At 38.0% G+C, this 23,025-nt stretch overlaps 3 protein-coding genes across 4 annotated transcripts; 1 reads left to right on the top strand and 2 right to left on the bottom strand.

The window, feature by feature from the left end:
• Positions 1-1,554: 1,554 nt before the first annotated feature.
• Positions 1,555-3,043, bottom strand: LOC103328404 (uncharacterized protein At4g28440). The gene is made up of 2 exons (XM_008230797.3): positions 2,662-3,043; positions 1,555-2,034 (listed from the first exon to the last, which is right to left on the bottom strand). Exons 1-2 carry the CDS (start codon positions 2,921-2,923, stop codon positions 1,847-1,849), a joined length of 450 nt encoding a protein of 149 aa, XP_008229019.2. The 5' UTR covers positions 2,924-3,043; the 3' UTR covers positions 1,555-1,846.
• A 2,284-nt stretch (positions 3,044-5,327) lies between these two features.
• LOC103328403 (DNA-directed RNA polymerases II, IV and V subunit 6A-like) lies at positions 5,328-7,367 on the bottom strand. The gene is made up of 6 exons (XM_008230796.2): positions 7,186-7,367; positions 7,074-7,107; positions 6,763-6,938; positions 6,580-6,631; positions 5,746-5,813; positions 5,328-5,609 (listed from the first exon to the last, which is right to left on the bottom strand). Exons 1-6 carry the CDS (start codon positions 7,218-7,220, stop codon positions 5,540-5,542), a joined length of 435 nt encoding a protein of 144 aa, XP_008229018.1. The 5' UTR covers positions 7,221-7,367; the 3' UTR covers positions 5,328-5,539.
• A 7,733-nt stretch (positions 7,368-15,100) lies between these two features.
• Positions 15,101-23,025, top strand: LOC103328402 (pentatricopeptide repeat-containing protein At2g13420, mitochondrial-like). Of its 2 annotated transcripts, XM_008230795.3 has the most exons (5): positions 15,101-15,322; positions 18,853-20,753; positions 20,893-20,944; positions 22,056-22,175; positions 22,717-23,025. In XM_008230795.3, the coding sequence occupies exon 2, from the start codon at positions 19,022-19,024 to the stop codon at positions 20,591-20,593; it is 1,572 nt and encodes a 523-aa protein (XP_008229017.1). In that variant the 5' UTR covers positions 15,101-15,322; positions 18,853-19,021; the 3' UTR covers positions 20,594-20,753; positions 20,893-20,944; positions 22,056-22,175; positions 22,717-23,025. The 2 variants fall into 2 exon arrangements, with proteins under 2 accessions (XP_008229017.1, XP_088906900.1); XM_089050774.1 differs by lacking the exon at positions 20,893-20,944.

The following is a 23,025-nucleotide window of genomic DNA, read 5'->3' as shown; positions in this document are numbered from 1 at the left end:
TTATTCAAGTAAATATTTCTTCAATACGTAAGAGTTAGGTTATTCTTTTAAAACACTTTGTGAATTGAACATCTAAGGTTTTTTTACCTAGATTGACCTTAGGTTCCTTCATGCATTCATATCATACATGAAAAATTGTTTCATGTAAAAATATTGGCTAAGCATGAAAAATGGTTTTTCGGAATAATCATTTTCTCAAGATAATTTTTGGCAGCTTTTATTCCTTACACATCAAATAAGAAAACATCATTTTATTGGATTTTAGTATGAAGTATATATTGACTTAATGAACCATCATTTTTAGCCTAAATTGTATTTTGCACTAAAACATATTTTTCATATTTTGATTTGGTGGGAATTTTATTTTTTAATATTTTTATTTGAATCCAACTGGGGGTACTTCTGTATTTACATTGTAAACTTAAGTAAATGGAGTAATATAAAAATAAATGAAAGTAAAAGGACAAAGACATTTACTTAAATGCTAAAGATGGAATAAAATGCTGAAAATGGAATAAGGTAGCTACGCAACACAACAACGCAATGCAGACACCGCAACGCAACACACTGCGACTTCATTTAGGCTTTTCGTTGAACACCTAGAGTGCACCTCCCCAGGCTGAGCAGAGGTGCAAATTGCAAGCATCTATAATGGTTTTTCCGGCGAGAAGAGGTGCAAATGCACCTCCTTGCACCTTAATAGGTTTGCCACTAATTTCAAGTGTTTATGATGTTGTATTCTTGATTCTCAATAAATAAATAATAATAAAAAGAGTTTTGAATCCTAACTTATTGATTTGTTTTAGTCTATAGCTATATAATTGCGGGATCAGCTGAGAAAACCTCATTGCCTTCCTCTCTAACTCGTTGGATATACAGTTGTTGGTTTATCAAGCTACATACAATTTATAATTTTATCAGATCAATTCGTGCTGTACATTTTTCGCTCGCCCATGCCTTCAACCTATCACCGCACCATTTGATAGAGAAATTGGTATCATGATTCATAACAATCAAGAAATGAGTGTTTAAGCCGATGAAACACTTGTTGCAAGAGCAACGCTATTATCATTCATTACTTTCAAGCTCGTAAGAACCAAATCACTATAACAACCCCGAAAACGGTGCTAGTTACAGAAAGAAATCTAGAGTCATCAGTCGCCTCTGAAGAGAAACCCACATCATTCATGGCTGTTCGTCGCCACATGTGAAGTGTAGAGAAGGGAGAACAAGAATGGCAAGAAGGGCATGAATTAGAGCGCTGTGAATCACAAATGCACATGTCAACTTAGTGACTAAATTTGACCAAAAAAAAAACTTAGTGATTAATTTGACATATTAAACTTAAGCTTGCTCTGGAAATTGATACCACGAGTTGATATAACTGTGGAGTACTTCCACAGATTTCAAATCAATCCCAAACATGACGCAGTTTAAGTTGAGTCAAAACAATAGAATAGGTTTTGGCATAAAAAAAAAAGCAACAGAAAAGGTGAAATCTTTTTTTTTTTTTGGGATGTAAAATCAAAATACAACAGCAACCATAGCAAGAGATTGACCAAAACAGAAAACTACTACACAGTAAGAGTCACAAATGAAATAATGTACAAAATGCATGATCATATTGAATACGATCTAAGACCATAAACTCTTGCGTTCCATATTCCAAGTCTAGCAACGTCTAGTTCTTCCAAATCATAATATATCACCGTCTGAAACTCACTTAGGTTAACTAAACACAGCAATATCAAGACTCAAACTAAACACATTAGTTGCATCCTACTAACAGTAATGGTTAGGAACACAGATAATTCATTAGTATCCACTCCCACAATATACCCATCGGTCACTCTTCAACGTTAACCAATTCGTACTCAACGAGAGAAAGATTGTTTTCCTCTTTAACTTGGAAGTTAGCTGGTTCAGTGACTTCAACACGTCCCCATTTGTCAACTGCTAGCCTCATAGTTCCCTTGAACATATCAATCTTCGCATTACGCAGGATCACAGTAGTGTCTGGCTTCATTGTGTCAACTGCACGTATAAATTGTAACTTCATCATTTACACATAATGCAAATCAACAATCCTCCGAGAACCAAAAAGGCTAGCGACAACAGGCATGGAACATTTCAAGTAGTGCCAGGCTTCTATCATTTATCAACCAAAGGCATTAACACACAAATGCAAGACCCTAAGAACAGAGAAGGGATACCATCTAACAATATTTGGATACCACCTTCGCTGTTCTATGTGGATGGAGAATAAATACAGAAGACAAAACAATCAAAACGGAGTTGAATCACAACTTAGACCAAATAATAGCCCATTGAAGACAGGCATATTTATTTATCTGATTGTACACAAATAGCAGAATTAAAGATCATAGTTTGGTCTCCAAACAAAGAAAAACATTACGCAAAGCAGAAATTCACTTACAATCAACTAAAACTTCTCATGGGCTAAAAATTAACCCTAATCCGCTGTTTTCAATTCTCCTCAAAACAAACAGTTAAACACACTTCAAACCCTATCAAAACCCATTCAAACCAACAACCCAAATCTACAGAACACATATACCATATATTCACAAATAATTACTTATTTAATTAAATAATTCGTGTATTAATTCATCTATAAGCTAACAATCATGAATTATATACCTTGGTCATTGCGAGCGGTGAAGAGAATGGTCCCAGTCTCATCACCAACGAGGCACTCGGCGATACGAGAGGGCTGGAGAGGGCGAGACGAGAACGATGGTCGGCCGCCGTTCTTGTTGGTCACCTTGACCGGCTTCGAGCTCACCACCTTCACCGTGAGGGTGTGGCCGCTCGTGTTTGGCTGCAGTTGGTCCACCTTTACGAACACCGGCTTTCTCTTCGCCGTCACTGTCCCTGAACCGCTCGCTGTGGCCGTCTCCATTGTTCGAAGCTCGAGTTCCGAAAGCCCTAGCTCCAATTTGTAATTTGTTAAACCCTAACCCTAGGTTCAATTTGGAAGTACTCTGGGGGATTCTGGGGTTGGACTTTGATTGACTACTAGCGGCCCAAGGCTGGGTATTAAAACCGCTAAACTCAAAAAACCCCGACTGAATTGGACCGGTTTTTTTTTTCTTTATTTTATTTTTATAAACAAAAGCGTTATTGGAGAAGGGGTAATCAAACATATAGAGTAGAGTATGGGCAAATATTAACCATTTGAGCTACAAATTCCTTGTTTTAAATAAATTAAGAACACAAATGATAAAAAAGGTTATTTTTCGAATAGTTTCGTTTCAAGTGATCGGTTTGATTCGGTTTTTATTTATTTATATTATATTATTTTTTCAATTGAATTGATACTAGTTTGAATCGTTTTTGCTTCAATTTCAATTTTTTAAGAACATAAAAATCTAGACCGGGCCACCAATCTCTTTTTTTATTTTTTATTTTCAACGTGTTTCATATATAAACCATATTTCCATGTCTCAAACTCTTGCTAACAGTCACACCATCTTCTTCATTTCTTTCTCTCTTCTTCCTCATCTATTTCTTTTGCCTCACTCTCTTACCCTCACTGTGGAATAAATAACCCAAATATAAGATCTCACCCATCTCGCTAGAGCAACCCAAAAATCATCATTGCCACCTTCTTCCACTATCAAACCATTCGAGGAGGCCGTGTCTACAAATTCAGGGCTTCATCATCATTATCTTGTGTTGGGAACCACTCGAGTGCACTGCACAACATGATGATGATGATAATGTGTAATCACACTTAAACACTTTTGAATGAGGTTCATGAATTCCCACGCATTTGCTCCTTTTAAAGCATTGAGAAAATACTTCCCTAGAAAGATAGCTTCATATTTTAGGGCACTTCATATTTTATTATTTTGAGAAAAACTATATTACAACACTCATACATTCCACTACTATGTATTGTTTAATTTAATTAAACTACTATTTATAGACAATATTCCATATATGACACGTGTATGTTGATAAGCATTTAACAAGATTTCTAATAAGGTAGCGTTTCAAATGGTTCTGACCTCCAAAATCTGAACCAATTATACCTATATATATATATATATGTTTTAAAACAAAACGAATTTAAATACATTTAAAAAGGTTAAAATAAAATAAAATAAAAAAAAGTTAATATTAGCTTATGGATCTGCAGGTACACGAGATGTTTCGTGCTCTCTCCCACGAGTAATACTTTCTCTTCTTGAAAAGCACATTTGGGCTCACCAAAAATTTTGGCCTAAGCTACAAGTGGCCTGGTTGGAAGGGATCAAGGGCTAAATGTGGCCTCTAAATTTGGCCAATTTTTTTCCCACAGTTGGAGATGGGTTTCACATTATTTTAGAGCTATATTTGGCCTATGACCCATGGTTGGAAATGGCTTTACTGCTTAGGCTGCCAATAACCCTATAACGATAATACTTACACGTGACATAGCATTATTGGCTAGGATAGCAAAATAATGATATCCTGTTGCAACTAAGTTTTTCTCATTCACAGGCGAACATATGTAAATAGATGTTTGCCTCCTTATTTATGAGTTCAACAGGGGTTTGCCTCTCTGCTAACATATGTAAACAAACAATGTCTCTGCTTTTGTATATTATCTCATTCATATATTGGTTTATTAGTGAAATTCTTTATTATTAAACGTATGTTGAAATCCTTAATTATTTTTATATTTATGAATGTCGCTAGATAGATGAGCCTCCTAATGTCATTTAGGACACCCTAATGGATCATGATGAATGTCTCGCCAGCACCTCCACCGCTAACCCACTTGTCCAAGTACAAAAAAACACTTTGTGAATGAGGAAGGAGTACAAATGGGATTCAAAGTTTAAATTGACGTTGGCATGCACCCAAATTACAATCATGAATTTTATTCAATTCGATAACTGCTATCACAAAAATTATATTCTTTTGTAACTTAATGTTGAAGAACCACTTTCCCAATCTTCCTACTAAGATAATGGTTGCGAAAGCTCCTTGGTCATAGTTTTTCTCACAGGCATATTTGCAATTGCTTCATTAAAAGCGCATCATGTTCCTCCGGAAACACTTCCAATTGCTTTTCTAGTAAGCACTTAACACTTCCAATTGCCTTTTTAGTAAGCACTGGAATTTTGAGTACAAATTTCAACACGCCTATAGAATATCAGTCACGAGTAAAAGTGCTTCTTGCAAATAGGGTTCAAATTTGTAATTAGATTTTCTCCATTGGAGATTTTACAGTTACTGGGATTGAAGAAGCAATGGGTTTTGTTTGGCTCACAAAACAATAAAGTGAGCATTGTCCAAATATATATACAAACAGATTGCCAAAAGCCATTAATCAACTACATTTCAGATGCCTGCAACAGTGTTTCAACACATTTACAAAAACAAAAACAAAAAATGATACAAATAGTGTTTTAATCATGTAAGTTTGTAGGATAAGTGCCAAAATGTTACAAGTCCACGAAAGCACATCTGGACATTTATAGGGAAAATAAACTGACATCGGAAACCATTCTTCATGCATAAATGATCAATTGCCTCCCACCTGCCTCTTCCACGAGTCTTCCACAATCAACTCATCTACTCCCCAATCTTCATAACTGAAAATTTAAACACCCAATTAAAATGTTTCAAAAATACATACATGACAGTTACAAAGAGTTTTGTCCGTGGGCACTTGTGCGAAAGCACAAAAACAATGTTTCCACTGAAGTAAAACCAAAGTCAGAACCGCACCTTCCATCAGGCAGATACCGGCGTATGGTGAAGGGTACCTTCCGCTCACGAAGCTCCTTCATAGCAATCTAAGAAATTCAAAATGAAAGAGATCATACTAGTGTAGCATAGAGCTCTCACAAGTCAGATTCAATACCATAATTTCCTTTCAACTTAAAGAAACTACCAATATGTTTTCTTTTATCTGAAGAAAAATCGTCCTCAGCGGAGGATGGAACCATATTTTTATACAGAAAGGAGGGTGATGAGCTTCTCCTAGTAAGGCAAAAGAAAGCCAAAAGAAAAAGATAAAAATGAAAGAAGAAAAATGCGGAGCGTACTCATGTATTTTCTTTCGATTTTAAAAACACATTTGAAAGAGAGATAAATATTACTTCATTAAACAAGGATTTAAAATTTCTCTATAACTACTATTTGTATGCATTGCATTAGTTGTGCTATTATTTGGATGATACACACATACTCACAAGTTACAACCCAAAATTTATGTTCTTCTTTTTGCCAGTGACACCATTTCTGGTCTTAATCGCATTATGCACCACATTAGCTATTCTGATACAATTGCACTATAAGTTTCTGCTCTTGTTCACTTTTAACTCCTATTCAAATTATATAAAGGAGTGCTTACAAAGAAGTACGGAAGAAGACAATAACTAAAACAAAATCCTATATGCAAGCACTTGTTTTGTGCATGTCATAGTAAAAGCAGCAGCACAATAACATAGTCAAATTAAGTGGTAGCTGGAAGCTTAACTGGTAGACCCAGAAGAAAACAATTCAACTACCAATATATGCAAGCAAAGCAATAGCAGTAAAATGTACTTGGCTTCTTACCTCAAGTGGATCAGTCTCACCCTGCAACTCAACCATCACAGGTGCATTCATGCTGCTCATTCCAAACATTAAATTTGTAATGGGTTAAAGCCAAAATTAATTTATCAACAAAATTTTAGACTGAAAAGTTGAATTTGATACCAAAAAGAAATTTCAATTTAATTGAATTCAAAGTTCAAATACCTGATCTGCACAGCACGGGTACCCAAGATTCTGGCCCGTTCATATTTGGTCATAAATTTGGATGTTCTCCGAGGCCGTTCCACGGGTGCTTGTTCTTCTTTGTCATCAGCTTCAACGGCTTCTCCTGGAAGATCATCATTATTTGCGTTCTCTACATCTTCCTCCTCTGCACCTTCCTGTCCATTATTCAATTATTCTTCAGCAAATTTATTTATCTCATAAAAATACGAACAACCATTCTATTCCATTCTTATCAGAGATTTAGACAACCATATTAAACCCAAAAGAAAAAGAAGTAACAAAATCCTTACTTCAATCTCTGGCTCCACTGGCTCATCCTCATACCTGCATCAACAAGATCTCAGTAAGTTACTTGTTGAGTTATGAGTATCAAATCCATATTAGGCACGAGCGAGAGAGAACCCCATATCCATTTCGTTGTAATCGTCGTCCGCCATTGTTGATTGGTGAAGAAGCTTTTCCTATGTGCCGCTGAAGAAGAAGAAGAAGAAGAAGAAGAAGGAGCAGCAGCTGTAGATGTGAGTCGAGCAGGCGTCTCTGGAAATTGGAAGCGGGCTCGACCTCGTAACCTGATTATACCAGGACTTTTTAGGGTTAACTGTTGATTTGCCCTGAATTTGTACTTAACTTTCAATATACCCCATATCCTTTATTTTTATAAAATTAAGAATATGAACTTTTATTTTTCACCAATTTTCCCCTTATCATCTAAATCGTCAACATTTTCTCCAATTTGCCGTTAAATATAAGGGCAAATTGGTCAATTTATACATTAAAAATAATTAAATATTGAAAAATAAAATAACATTAAGTATAAAATACAAAAAATAAAAGAATTTAAATAAAAATCAACCCACCACTCCCACAACCTTTTCTCTCTCTCCTCATTTCCTTTTTTATTTTTTTAATAGACAAACTGGTACATGAATAAAACCAGGGTGCAAACAAAGCACCAAAAACAAACAGGCAGGAGTCCAATGACAAGGGACTATAGGCAGATGAAACATCAAAAGTGACATAGCTTGTGGATGCAGATTGGAACGAAAGAGACGTTGCTTCAAAAAGCCTTAAGTAGTCACAAACCAACCAGCATCAGTCTAACCATTTTGTGGCAGTGGGCATGGTAGGTCATCCTTGTTTAAAATGCCTGTCAGAGAGGATGGGGGTCGGTCAACCTAAACAAAAGAGCACATCCTCGAGGAAGATAGCTTGGCCAAGTGACCAGCTGCTAAGTTGGCAATACAGGGAATCCAAGACCAATAACATTGATGAAAATTACTAGAGAACTATCGAATGGTTTTGAGAAAAGGGTATAATTGCCACCTCCCTCTCGCAATGCTTCCATGAACACTAGAAATCGCCTCGCGTGAGTCGGATTGGATTATCACATTATTCAAACCTTCATGAAGAGCAAACTTGCAGCCTTCCAATATTGCCAAAGTCTCAGCCTCAATTGAGGAGGATGCATTGGTTGGGCCTGAGAAACCTGGCAGGAAAGACCCATCGGCTCTTCGAATTATGACCCCCACACTAGCCACATCCATACCTTGCTTCCAAGAGGCATCCACATTAACTTTACTAAATCATTACATGGAGGCATCCACCGTTCAGTTAGGGATATATTTTGAGGGGGCGGTCTATGGATGACATTCTTGTGGATCTGCACATTAGTGAACTCTGCATAGGCTGTTTGAGACTCTCTTATAGCGATATCCGGAGAGGGTCTACTTTGCTCAAAGTATATCTTACAACACAATTTCCAAATATGCCAACATGTGAAAGCGATTAAAGATATAGTCTTGCAAGAGTCAATGGGACTGCAAGGTAAATTACCAATTGTAGTAAGGAGCCAGTTAGCAAAAGTGGAAATAGAGAACTTATCTATTCTCAGATTCAGTTGCCCTCCAAACCAAATTGGCACCACCTAAGTACATAAAAGAAGCATATGTTCCATTGTTTCTATCTCATTGCAGCAAATGAGGCATATAGGGGATGAACTTATCTTCCTCCTGAACATGTTTTCTTTAGTAGCTAAGCAATTCCCGAGAGCTTTCCAAAAGAAATTACGAATTTTTGGAGGGGCTTCCAAACTCCAAACAAGCTTCCAAACTTTAGGATCAATCACCGAATAAGAAGATGGGGCCCGTCCATGTATATGATCATATTCTTGCTGAAGCCAGTGATACCTATACCTTACAGAATAACTCCCTGACATCTCAAAAGGCCAAATTAGTCGATCTTGTTCCCCAATGAATCTAATGTGAGAGATTACAGAAGCTTCATGGTTCGATATTTGCTGCCTTATAGGTGAAAGCTCCCACTCCCAGGTGATGGGGTTGATAATTGTCTCCACAAGTTGATTAAAATCCAAAGCTTGCATATTGCTCAATTGGATTCTACCATTTTGGTAGCCTGACAGCCACCTATCAACCCAAATTTTTGTTTGTGAACCATTTAACACTTGCCAAATTGCACCCTTACAAATAATATCCATCCCCTACAGTAGGCTTGACCAAGCCCAAAAGGCGCCTTCCCTTTTTTGGCCTCCAAGAAGCTACAATTTGGGAAGTACCGAGCCTTTAGAATTTGTGCCCATAGAGAGTTAGGCTCATTTATAAGTCTCCAACAATGTTTGTTATCAGGGCAAGGTTGAACTCATGGAGGTTGCGAAAGCCCATGCCACCATTGTTCTTTGGTTTTCCTAGAGCCTCCCAGCTAAGTCAATGAATTCGTTTCTCCCTTCCTGATTGGCCCCACCATAAGTTGGATAGCAGAGAGTCAATTTCTCTACATACAGATTTGGGAAACAAGAAAATATTCATCGGGTATTGAGGGACAGCTTGCGCCATTGGCTTAATAAGGACCTCACAACTAGCTTGAGACAAAAGTTGTTGTTTCCAGCCCTGAATTTTCAACAAAATCCTTTCTTTTATGTAGAGCAAAGCTTCAAGTTTGGCTCTTCCCTAAATGGTAGGAAGGCCAAGGTATTTTCCCAAGTTGTCGACCTCTGACATACTAAAAACACCACAAATCTCTTCGCAAATATTCCCTGGAGTGTTGGAGCTGAAGTATAGGGTGGATTTGGAGAAATTTACTCATTGTCCAAAGGCATTACAATATGCATTAAGAAAGTGGACCAGATTCATGCTATTTTGCACTAAAGCTTTTAGAAAAATTAGAGTATCATCAGCAAATTTCAAGTGGGAAATTGTGGGGGCAGCGTTACTGAGTCGATTCCTGCAAAACACCAGTTAAACAGGCTTTTTGGATCATCAGAGAAAGCACTTCACTTACGAAGAGGAAAAAGTAAGGTGAGATAGGATCACCCTGCCCATCTTCCTTAAACCACGAGAATGCTTAAAGCTCTTACTTGGATGACCTTCAAGCAACACCGCAAATTGAACAGTAGTTACACAACTCATCACCAATTGGATCCATAAGGGAGCAAAGCCCATCTTCTACATAATTGATTCAAGGAAGTCCCACTCAATCCTGTCATAAGCTTTATTCATGTCCAATTTCACCCAAATTTCGAATTTTTTCTTGGATTTTTTCAGTTTGAGGTAGTGGAAAACCTCATGAGCAATTATGATGTTGTCCTGAATCTGACGATCTGGGACAAATGAAATCAATTAACTATAAAATCATCCATAACATTCTGACTACTATCCTCAGACATAACTATGAGTAGATAAGAAATACATAGATAGGATAAAGAGAGGAGAAGAACTAAGCAAGGAATTCCCAGGATAGGCAAAAGAGAGCGCAGTTGCTCCAGCTGCCAAATAATGCTTTTTGGTTTTTTTATGGAAAGGATTTTGTGAAGAAAAACCAGAGACATGGCTCTAGGGATGTAGATGTGATGGCAGCCAATCATGACATTTCTGTGAACTTGGTTCAGTCTTTGACGTTAAGGGTCCAGAGTTCTATCAAGATTGTCTCCTCATCCGACCTGTGAGTTGCTGAAATGAGGCCTGCAAGATGACCTACGAAACTGGACTGACAAGGAGGTGGCCCAAATTGGGTTTGTCAAGCCCATATTCCTCTTATCCCAATCAGCCCTTAACAAGCATGGATTGCATATGTGATCTCTTGCTGTCTTAACCTATAAAACACACAAACATATAAGAGACTCAAAATAAAGAGAGCTAAACAAAATTACTAAGCAAAGAAGGCATGCAAATGGGAAATTAGACCTTATCAGTAGTACCATTGAAAAAGTCGTTTGTTGTGCCCTGTACTTCAGCTTGGATGATATCCCAATAGGACTGGTAAAAAATGCCTCGAAAGCCATCGGGCCCAAGTGCTCTCATTCCTCCCATTTGGAAGGCAGCTTATTTAACTTCTTGCTCTGTAATTGGACTAGTCAACACAATATTCATTTCATCAGTCACCACACTTGGAACACAATCTATGGCCTCACTCTAATCTTTGTTTCCACATGTTGTAAATAGCTCCTTGAAATGAGCTTCAATTGTGTGCCTGATCATCTTTGGATTATCCACCCACCGGCCCTCATGGTCTTTTATTCGAGCAATTTAGTTTTGCCTCTGCCTCCGGATTGTTGATTGGTGAAAGTATGAGATATTTGAATCCCCTTCATTCAACCACTTAATTCTAGACCATTGTCTCGAGTAGCATTCATTTCTTCCCCATAACTCGTTGATCTTGTGTGTTATCACTTTCATGTCTTGATAATTCATCTCCCAATTATCCTGCATGAAGCGCAGCTGCTCCATTAGACAATCAATCTCCTCGTTGTTCTTAAACTTTTCCTTACTCCAGATTTTTAATTGGGTCTTGCATTGATTCAATTTATACCTCCATCTCTTGACCCAGGGCCCATCAAAAGTGTCACTCCAGCACTTTTCAACTAGTCTATAACTCTCCTCTTCTCGTGCCCAATTAGCTTCAAACTTGAAAGGCCTTTTGCTCTGACGAGATCATGGTTCATAATTCACAATTAAGGGACAGTGGTCAAACCCACAACTGTCTCATGGTATACGGTGGTGTTTGGCCAAGCAGTTTGCCATTCATAATTAACCAAACCCCTATCAAGCCATTCTTGAACCAGATCACCATTGCACGCTCTTCCTCTCCAAGTAAAGCAAGGCCCAACATAACCCAAATCCATTAGAGCCATCTTTGACATAAAGTTATGTAGGAATTTTGGGCGAGAGTGAGAAGGCTCACTTCCACCGCTCTTCTCACAACCCCACAAAAAATTCATTGAAGTCTCCTCCACAAAACCAAGCATGATTTGTTGGAGCAAAAGATTGCTCCATCCAATCCCAAAATTCATTCTTTGCCTTCTTGTAAGAAGTCCCATAAATCCAATAGGCAAGAAATTCTCTCCGAGTATTTATAGATTTTATCATAGAGCAAATAACATTTGTAGAACTAAACTGAATTTCAGCACTATCTCATCATAAACTTAAGCCACCAGTTGTGCCAACATGAGCCACATCAAAACCCATATGGTATCCCATTCTTCTTCATAAACCTTCTATTATGCTAGTTTTCATCTTCGTTTCCATCAAGATAACAGCAGAGGGCCGATGTTTCCGGATAAGCCCATGGAGGGCTCAAACTATCAGGTCTGACCCAAGACCTTGACAGTTCCATAACAAGAAAATCATTAGGGACTTGCGGTTGTTCCAGGCCAACCGCCACCACCCCCGAGAAATTTCTCCTGAAATATCTTCTTCCATTTTTGCCTCATGTGCCACCCACTCCCTTGACTGTAGAACAGGAACATTTTGGAGGTTTTCCTCAGCAATCAAGTTTGCCCTTAATACTTGTATGTGTCTACGTGGTTTTTGTATCAGGGTGATCCTCCTCCTTTCTCCCCCACTTGAGGATCCCTCTTCTTGACCTGTTTTTGTCTTTTGTTAATTTTTTTTTTGGGATTGAAAAGATATGGGGTTATCAACCACAACACCACGCTTTAGTCCTAGGTTGGTGAGCGTTTCCCTCATCCTAGTCCCTTGGCCCACAACATCTTTCATTTGCATAGGTCCAAGTGGGTTACTTAGATTGTCAGTCATCAAGGGCCCAGGAATGCTACAATTTGGGTTGAAGTTTCTACACTCAATTGGGCCAAACTCTCTTCAGGCCCACCTGTGTTATTAGGGTCGTCAATAGTCTGCATAGAGCCCAACAACATAGGCGGTCTTGATAGGACTCAGACCTTCTCGAATTAATTGCCCTGATATGTTCCCTCACACCCTTCCAAGCCTTCTCGATGTACATTCTCTAGCGAGTTTAGGCTCTGTTTTGATTTGCCTCATGTGGTGTCTTGGCAAAGTCGGCTTTGCCGCTAGAGTCTCCCTCCTTTCAAGGCGCATAACTCTTACTTGCTCCTTACTCCGAACAACACCCACATTTCGACGCTCTCCAGTTGAAAGAGCTGTGGGTTTGGGCTGGTTTTCCAACTCACGAATAATCTTTGCCCTTGTCCATGTGCCATAGCCTGCCGTCCCCTCCGGCGCTTCATAGCTACTGATCGGTGTTAAGATGGCCTATTTTCCCACATTTGTAACACAAGTCGGACAACCTTTCATATTGGAATTCAGCCCACGTCTCGTTCTCGTCACCTGAGAGAGTTAGAAGCATGGAGGGAGCTGGTTCTATGTGTTAACTAGGACTCTTACAGAGATAGCCGCGGGCTTGGTTGGGGCTGTCGTATTGCACCACTTCTCCAATTTTGTTCCCCAATTTCTCAACATTGTCTTCCATACAAAGGTTAAGAGGTATACCTCTAATTTGGACCCAGAAGGGAAGATTCATCATATCTACTTCTTCAATGGCAAGCTCGGATGGCCATCTCTTGATAGAAAAACACTGCTTCATGATTGACCATGGCTCATTATCTAAGATTTTATTTGCCATGTCTTCATCTTGCATCGTTATAGAGAAGAGATTATCTTTTACCCAGATGAATTTTGCCTCACCGTACTATTTCGACGCTGACTTCAGGATGTTCTTTATAGCTCCACGATTAGGCATATTGTCGGCTATGACTGCTCCCTACTAGTTTTGGACCATGCTCCAGATTTGAGAGGCCTAAAGATTCCTTCAATTGAACCACGAGTTCATCAGCTCCTGTAGAAGTCATTTGGGTCGGTGGGATATTGTTGCTCGATGTGCTATATGTGGGGGCATTTCCACAAAGTTGGTGTTGTACCTAGTATGAGATTTTCAGTTGTTTATAGACAGTGAGATGCATAAGGGATTTAAAGACCTGAGTGAAGAGTATCGCAATTAATAAAGGGATATGACAATTTCCTGCTTCTTGAGGCAATGAGTAGTTGGGAGAGTTTAAGAAGCGGGATTTTGGGGTTGTATCGATGGGGCATATCTCAAAGTTCGAAGGTAGTTGGGGGGAATTCATTGCTTCTACGAATTGAGATCTGAAAGGTAGTGAAGTTAATATTTTGTAGCAGAGGGTGGTTGGGATCCAGTAGCAGCCATTAAGGCTTACCAAGATGGTAGTAACTCTCACAAATGGAGAGGGTAGGCTCTCACAGAAGGAGAGAGAATTCTCTCTTCCTTTCCGCCTCCACCAAATTCCATCCAATTCCACTAGCCACCACCCTAATTCCAACTCATGAAGCCATCAACACCCACTTTTAATTTCAAAAACTCAAAATGATTGTTTTGTTTTCACTAATTGAAACAATACACATTTGTTATTTTAAATACCCATTTGACTTGGCAATTGATAGGCTAAGAGACATAGAGAAAAACATTCTGATCATGTTTATGGGTTCTATATGAGCTTTCCTTTACTCCCATTGACCATTCAGAGAGAGAGAGAGAGATGGTTGGAGGGGCTGAGCTGGAATCCAGGAATGGGCTGGAGTCGCTAGGTGTGGGGAGAAGCGTCGGGAGAGGATGAGAAGGAGAAAAAACCTAGAGGGGCGGGAGAAGGTGCTGGGTTTGTGGGTGGGGTAGGGTTTTTTTCTTGGTTTTGTTTTTTGTATTTTTTCAAAAAAAAAAAATATTTTTAATGATTTAACAGAAAATTGGATGAAATGCTGAGAATTAGATGGTAGGGGGGAAATTGAAGGAAAAAAAGTTCATATCCTTAATTTTATAAAAAGAGGATAAGGGGTAAATCGAAAGTTAGGTATAAGTTTAGGAGGCAAATCAACAATTAACTCATTACCTATGCAGAAGATTTCAACGGTTCAGATTAAACAACATCTCCAATGCTTTAACTTAACTCTTTAGAGGCCAAAACGACGTCGTAAGGGGTAAAAAGTGAAGTGACCCAACATTCTCTTTCCCATCTTCCCTTCTTTATGGACTAACGATATTTCAGTCCCTATACACAGTTTCAAATTCCCCTCACTCTCTCCTCTCTCCTCTCTGAGGCCTTATGCTCTGAGTTTGCAAACCCCAACTACCTACCTACTTGTTTGTAGGACGTCGAGAGCAGAGGAAGCCAAATTCAATCAAAACCTCCCTCTCTCTCTCTCTCCCCAAATGTCTGTGCATTGCTACAGAGCACCATAAAGTTTGAATCTTATCTCAGGTATTTCCTTCTTTGTCAAACTGGATGCATCTGATTGGTTATTGAATCATATTGTTGACTGTGAAATAATACTTAGCTAAAAGAGAGTTATGGGCCGGAGAGTCTGTGTCATGAGGCCATGATTGAGAAAATAAGGAATAATAATGTAGGCAAGGTGTTTGAGAAAATGCGTGAGCTGAAAGAAGCACATCTCACTGGATTCGTTTCAGTTATATTGGCAAGGGGAATTTTTCAGCATATGCATAGCATGTCTTTTAATTACTCTCTTGGATTGTGATATGAGAAATTTACTTATGGAAAGACCACCTTACCAATTTACTTGGATTTTAAAGTTTGCATGTTGTGTTCTGCGTATGAGAATTGAATAATAATTACATTTTGGCAAATTTTCCTCTAATTTTTGTTCCAAAAATAAAGGATGGTATTAGTAAAAAGAACTCGATCAGTAGTATGTGATATTAGTTACCCACTTCTTCAAACATTATCGTTCAATATCCTCTTCCTAATATCATTGTTTTGATTACCGGATTTATGTCAGCAAATCAATCCATTTGTCGTTCACATTAATTCCTTCCTAAATCCATGAAAATCCATTTTCATCCTAATCCAAATTCCACTCTTTATTTAATACATTTGGCCTTATACATTATACATATACTAGTCTGAACAGGATAAGTTTGTAGGATAAGAAAAGAAATTCGTTGTTAAGATATGATTTCTAGGTTAATGGTTTATGCCTTCTTTTCTTTTGGGGGAGATTTTGGAATCTAATCTTTAAGGCCCCCATTTCAAATGATAACATACAACCCATTACCTATGCATAGTACAATCAAAGCGGGCCTGTCACACATTTTAGGTATTATTCTTTCTTACCAAGCTCCTTTTGCAGCTGCTAAACAGAGTAAATAGTGAACGTCCTTAGAAAACCTCAAGTCTTTGTAGTTTTCGTATGCTTTCACTCACTAGGGTCGGCTCCTTTTTAGAATTGTGCTTCATACTTATAAAGAAATGCTAAAGTTAAATTCCAATAGAGCTTCATGTAGTTTTGTCATCGTATATAGTTTTTCAATAGAGCGTAATCTTGAGTTTGTGTTCTGATTTGCTGATCGTCATTGTATCTACTCTTGGAAGAGAGCTATTCTCAAAGTCTAAGCCGAGAAGAAGCCAAGAAAGTGGGGTGTGCCCACGCCATTGCCAAAGAAAATGATGCGGACATCATTAGTTAGTTTCCTAGATTCTCTAGTTTTCTTGATTTCACTAGGATTTTAGTTTCCAGATTCTAGTAGGATTTTATTTAAGTTTCCTAGTTTATTTGAATTAGTTCCTTGGTGGATTAGGATTTCTGTTTTAGTAAGGGATTTTATCCTATTGTCTCTAGGTTTTAGTTTGCTATAAATACTTCCTATGTAGTTCCTTAAAATGGAGATTTGAGATATTAAGAAAAGTTTACTTTCCAAGATTGGAGACTCCTTGGTGTGAAGCCAAGGCGACTTTTGCCACCTATTTTCTGTTTTTCCATTGTTTTCGCTTCCTCTAAATTACCCAAATACTCAATTCACCCATATCCTACATCAGAAAACAACAGGTACGTGTGTTCCCTGTGAAAAGCTCCATAGGACATTTGATGATTTTGTGATCAAAGATAACAAGCAATAAAGATGCTTTTTTGATAGGCTTCCATGTATAATCACCATTAGTTGTCCTTTTTCCATTAATTTTAGGATTGCTCCTTATAATGCTTCTTTTCTTTGCTATTATTATCGTTATTGCCTTATTATTTTGGGAGTAACACTTTGGCTGCCGCATTTATTCAAATTTTTTGATGACCTTGTAGATGGTTGATAATTTGTATAACTATTACTTTAGCTCTTGTAGGTTTGCTAAGGATATGAAATATTTTATTTCTTAGATACCTACCAAGAGTGAGTATTAATTTATCATTTAAGAACTATAGGAGAAACTTTTTGGCTCATTATGCACAGATAAGTTAGAGGCCTTGATTTGTAAGGGTTTTGAGGCCTCAGCTGGTTTGTGTTGAGTAGTCTGCTGGTTTGTGGAAATCTGCTTCATTTCTTTAGCCTCGAAGTACATTACTTAGGAGCAACCAAAAATCCCACCTCCATTGAAGCTACCATTTTCTTCTCTCTGAGATCCCACTCATGAAAAATCTCTCTCTCCACCTTTATCTCAAACCCTGCTCCTACAAGGCACTTTTCCCCCTGAAGACTTTGTTCCTTTACCTTGCAAGAAATCCACTACTCCACATTAGTTTTCGAGAAAAACTAGTTGTGTTCTAAGCACTTAACAAGTTCACTCATGAGTATTCTCATCTCAAATATTCTACTTTAAATTTTAAACAAAAATTACTTACGTTTTTTACTTTTATCACTGTAATTCATTAAATATTATGTGAAATTCATATTTTTAAAGCATACAATATCAAAGGATTTATGAAGTATTCAATTTTTTAAACAATCAAAGTATTTGCAGCAATGACCATCACTGAAAACTTTAAAACTCTTCAGAAGACCTAAACTTATTTGTTTGTGAAATAGAAATACGATTAGACTCATAGCTAGTTGGTAATTACATGAGTAGTTAAATAGCAACAACAAATACTTGATCCTCAAAAGAATATGGTAAGTCATATCTCTTCAATGGTTGTTTCAGTTCGATTCAGGTTTCTTTTGAAGTTTTTTTTGGCTACTTTTGAAGTTCTAGATGTACAATTTTTATTAATGAATTTTTTCAGTTGTTTCCTTAATTTATCAAGGTGTTCTACCATCCATGGCAGAAGTTTCATCTGATTAATTGTTTTGAATTTTCATTTAATTTTTTTTAATCATAGACAAAAGTTCAAAATTTTCTTTTTTTAACACAAGTTTCCTTAATCTAATATAAACGACTAAAGCTTTTAAATTTTGGGTGATGGGTCTGAAATATGTTTATTTATGCGCCTGAAATATTTTTTTTGAATTATAGATAGGTGTGAATCAAACTCTTCCAATTTTTGTCTTGTCATTTTACCTTTTTAACTAATCAACTAACCGTTACAAGTTCTTCTGTGGTATAATGGCTGCACCGGTGCAGTCAGTCGTGCCTTGTCACGTGTTCACTTAGAGGGATTTAGAAAATTTGGGACAACCAGGGCTTATAGGTATCCGGTTAAAGGAAAAATAAATTTTTCTTGTTCCAATTCGAACACCAGGGCTTGTAAGTATTGATTTGAACAACTGGACATCTTATTTCAGATTATTTTGGATGTGGGTTTTGCGATTGGGGTTGAATTTGTGAGTTTTATTGGCTATTTAAAATTTAAACTTCACTTGGGCAAGAAATTTCTTCAGCCATGCCATCATCACTCTCTGTGTGCCAAAACCACCGAGCCAAAAGAGGTTGTCTCAAAGTTTCTTGGTGTTTTGAGGCGTTCTAGTTTAGATGTCCTATTTCCTTTTCTGTGATTTAATTGTGGATCTGAATTTCTTTTCTGTCTGATTTTGATTGTCTTTTTTTTTTTTTTTTTTTTTCAGGTGTTGATTTGCTTTTACATTGGCAAAAGTATCCTCAATTTGGTCATCACCATGCAACAGGTTTTCAAATTATTTGTCCCCTAATTTTGATGCTCTACTTACTCTGATACTTAATTCATAACTGGTCTTTTGACTGAGACTCTGGAGGTTCTATCTTTGTTTTGAAATAATGACTTTGGTGGCCAAAAGTCGCTCAGCTTCTTTCCAGTTCTTCTCCTTTCTCCTTCATCTCCCTTCAGTGCAAATCCACCGCAGCTGCTCTTCACTCTCCACCAACCTCCTTCATGATCCAAATGACGACGCAAAACACTCAAATGACGCCGAATTAATATCAAAGATCCTTGTCCACCACCACAATCCCTTCCACTCCATGGAGTCTTCTCTGCAGCTCCACGGCATCACTCTCTCTCCTCAGCTCCTCAACCACACCCTCCTGCGCCTCATCCACAATTCCAAAATTGCCCTCGCCTTCTTCAACTATGCCAAGTCCCTCCCCGACCCTCCTCTCTCCACCACCTCCTTCAACCTCCTCATTGACATCCTCGCCAAGGTCCGCCAGTACGACGTCGCTTGGCAGCTCATCCTCGAAATGGACAACTTCAACCTCACCCCCACCGCCTCCACATTTCTCATCCTCATTCGGCGGTTGATCTCCTCCGGCCTCACCCGCCAAGCCGTTCGGGCCTTTGAGGACATGGAAACCTTCGTCCAAACCAAACCCAGTAGTCAAGATTTTTGCTGTTTGCTTGATACCCTTTCCAAATATGGCCATGTTAAGGTTGCAGCTGAAGTTTTTAACAAAAAGAAGCATGGGTTTGTGCCCGACGTCAAAATGTACACTGTTTTGGTCTATGGGTGGTGTAAGATTGGTCGTTTTGATATGGCGGAGAGATTCTTGAGGGATATGATTGAGCGCGGTATTGAGCCCAATGTTGTAACTTACAATGTCTTCTTGAATGGTATTTGTAGGCGTGCGAGTTTGCACCCTGAGGAAAGGTTTGAGAGGACGATAAGGAATGCAGAGAAGGTGTTTAAGGAAATGTGGGAGAGAGGGATTGAACCTGATGTCACTAGTTTTTCAATCGTGCTTCATGTTTATAGTCGGGCACATAAGCCCGAGTTGTCACTTGAAAAGCTGAAGCTGATGAGAGAGAGAGGGATTTGCCCCACTGTGGAAACTTATACTTCAGTTGTAAAGTGTCTTTGCTCATGCGGGAGACTTGAGGATGCAGAGGAATTGCTTGGTGAGATGGTGAGGAGTGGGGTTAGTCCATGTGCAGCGACGTACAATTGTTTCTTCAAAGAGTACAGGGGGAGAAAGGACAGCGAGGGTGCTTTGAAGCTGTACAGGAAGATGAAGGAGGAGGGTTTGTGCGTGCCCAGTATGCACACTTATAACATACTGGTGGGAATGCTTTTGGAATTGAATCGTATGGAGATTGTGAGAGAGATATGGAATGATATGAAAGAGAGTGGGGTAGGACCTGATTTAGATTCGTATACCATGTTGATTCATGGGTTATGTGGGAAACAAAAGTGGAGAGAGGCTTGCCAGTTGTTTGTAGAGATGATAGAGAAGGGGCTTCTCCCTCAGAAGATTACTTTTGAGACACTTTACAAAGGGCTAATACAATCTGATATGTTGAGAACTTGGAGAAGATTGAAAAAGAAGCTTGATGAAGAGTCTATTTCATTTGGATCAGAGTTTCAAAATTATCACCTTAAGCCATATAGGAGATGATATGCCATCTGCATGCCACAGCCATGCATAACTTTGGTGCTACATGTATTATGCTTGCCATAGGTGAACAAGCACCCATGGAATGGCCTCGGAGAACGTCCAAATTTATGACCAAATATGAACGTGCCAGAATCTTGGGTACCCCCGCTGTGCAGAGCAGGTATTTGAACTTTGAATTGAATTGAATTGAACTTAATATTTCTTTTTTTGGGTTTCAATTCACCTTATCAGTCTGAAATTTGGTTGAAAAATCAATTTTGACTCTGACCCATTACAAATTTAATGTTTTGAATGAGCAGCATGAATTGCCCTGTGATGGTTGAGTTGCAGGGTGAGACTGATTCACTTGAGGTAAAAGCCAAGTAAATTTTACATCTAGTGCTTGGATATATTGGTAATTGAATTGTTTTCTTTAGGGTCTACCCATTAAGCTTCCAGCTACCTATTAATTTGACCATGTAATTGTGCTGCTACTTTTACTATGACATGCACAAAACAAGGGGAATTACTGAACTTGTGCGTTCAGTGTATGCATAGCATGCCTTTTAATTACTCTCTTGGATTTTGATATGAGCAATTTACTTCTTGAAAGACCACCATACGAATTTACTTTGATTTAGAAGTTTGCATGTTCTAGTATGTGTATGAATACATGTTGATGTAGTACAGCCTGTAGGTGTTAGATTAAGCACTTAAACAATAGCACATAGAAGAATATAAGAGGCCAAGGAGAAGAAATATAGATCGAAAAGATGAGATAAAGGGCAGAAACATTAGAACAAAGAAGAATATCGGAGATCAAGGAGAAGAAATATAGATCGAAGGGACGAAATCAGAGAGTTCTAGGAATTACTCAACATTCAAATCTGCATTTTAAAGAACTACATGGGGTTATTTATAGCAAACTAAAACCTAGAAATAATAGGATAAAAATCCCTTACTTAAACAGAAATCCTAACTCAAATAAAATAGGAAACTTAAAACTAGAAATATGGAAATCTGGAAAAGTAGAAATCCTACTAGTAATTGGAAAACTAGAGAATCTAGGAAACAAACAAATACATTAGGAAACTAATAAATTTAGGTCCTACACGTCCTGCATCACATGTACATTTGGCCATATAGTACATTATACATACACTAGTCTGGACAGTATAAGTTTGTATTGTTTCCATGTTTTGTATGATTGGTGTTCGATAGTTGAAGGAAATGAGCCTGACTGTTTTGAAGAGCTAGATAAATGTCTTAACTGGGGTTAGCTATTGCTGCGACTCTTTGGGGTCTAATTTTCCGATAGTCATCTTCTCCAATAGAGCTTATCGGTTTAATCTTGATACGTCTCTGTTTCTTGACGGTTCTTCTGGGAAATTGAAGCATTTCTCAGCATCTCTATTCATCCCCATTTGTGAAAAGAATATATCTTTATGTGCCTGACGTTGTTTCATCATTCTTTTACTTTTAGAGTGATTGCTCTGCTTTGCCTACTGGATATGACAAGGATGAGAGAGTTATGGCACAGTTGCCTATGCACTGGTAGACCAAAATAAATCTCATCACATAGTTTCACTTCATCATCAGTTGGGTGAGTGACACTAAAACCGCCATTTATTTTCATTTTCAAGTTGTTTTGTTGTGGCCTTCCAGATAGTGTTTGATGTCGTATGTAACAATTTTATGTTTGATTCAGGCTCTTTTTTGTTTGTGAAGCATGTGAAATGTTTCAATATTCCTTGGATAATCTTATACCTATTTGTTTATATCAGCGGACACTATGGTGTTGAGAAATTTCTTACCAACATAACTTTTCAGTCATGCTTGAAGCATGGTGATTTAATATTTACTTAACAAACTAACCAATATATGTTGCTGGAATTGCTGAAGTAAATAAATTAGGGTATAGTGACTCTTTTCTACCAGCTCCACTAATATATAGGTAGCTTAGAGCTAGCCTCATCCTTCAAATTCCACAATTTTTCTTTTTGGTCGAATATTATGAACATAATTTTTCTTTTTGGTAGAATATTATGAACAGATGAGTAAATGCTGTATCAAAATATTCATTAATTTCTCTCTATGCATAAACAGTTAATTAATCAGCAATTAATCTAAGTTGTTTTCTGCAGGGTTACCGGAGAGGATTGGGGCAATAGGTCAAGGCCGTATCTTGTTGAATTTCATCATTTCAAGGGAGTGCTATATATTCCTAGTGAAAAAAGGAAAGCATGTAATGGCACGATCCCTTTGATTCATAAAATCTTAGTAGTTTTGTTTATTATTAGTGAACTTGCTTGGTTCGGTATATTTCCTGATGATGTGCAGGTACTTTTGTGCGTAATGAATTTATGCAGAAAGAAATCCTTCATGTGGGGAATTTTTATTGAGTAGTGTGGGAGTATGTCGGGTCAATTCAAAATCAATTCACAATGAATAAA

The sequence above is a fragment of the Prunus mume genome, linkage group LG4, assembly GCF_029339155.1.
Source record: "Prunus mume cultivar Tortuosa linkage group LG4, ASM2933915v1, whole genome shotgun sequence".
Classification (NCBI taxonomy): domain Eukaryota; kingdom Viridiplantae; phylum Streptophyta; class Magnoliopsida; order Rosales; family Rosaceae; genus Prunus; species Prunus mume.
Note: the sequence above shows the minus strand (reverse complement) of the source record. Positions and strands in the feature narration are given on the sequence as shown.

Bases quoted from the DNA above. Each gene is read 5' to 3' on its own strand.
- LOC103328404 (XM_008230797.3), bottom strand. From the start codon at position 2,923: ATGGAGACGGCCACAGCGAGCGGTTCAGGGACAGTGACGGCGAAGAGA. The intron at 2,035-2,661 runs GTATATAATTCA...TTATACGTGCAG, and splicing joins CACCGCTCGCAATGACCAAG to TTGACACAATGAAGCCAGAC.
- LOC103328403 (XM_008230796.2), bottom strand. From the start codon at position 7,220: ATGGCGGACGACGATTACAACGAAATGGATATGGG. The intron at 7,108-7,185 runs GTTCTCTCTCGC...TTGTTGATGCAG, and splicing joins TACAACGAAATGGATATGGG to GTATGAGGATGAGCCAGTGG. The intron at 5,814-6,579 runs GTAAGAAGCCAA...TGAATTTCTTAG, and splicing joins GTGAGACTGATCCACTTGAG to ATTGCTATGAAGGAGCTTCG.
- LOC103328402 (XM_089050774.1), top strand. From the start codon at position 19,022: ATGACTTTGGTGGCCAAAAGTCGCTCAGCTTCTTTCCAGTTCTTCTCC.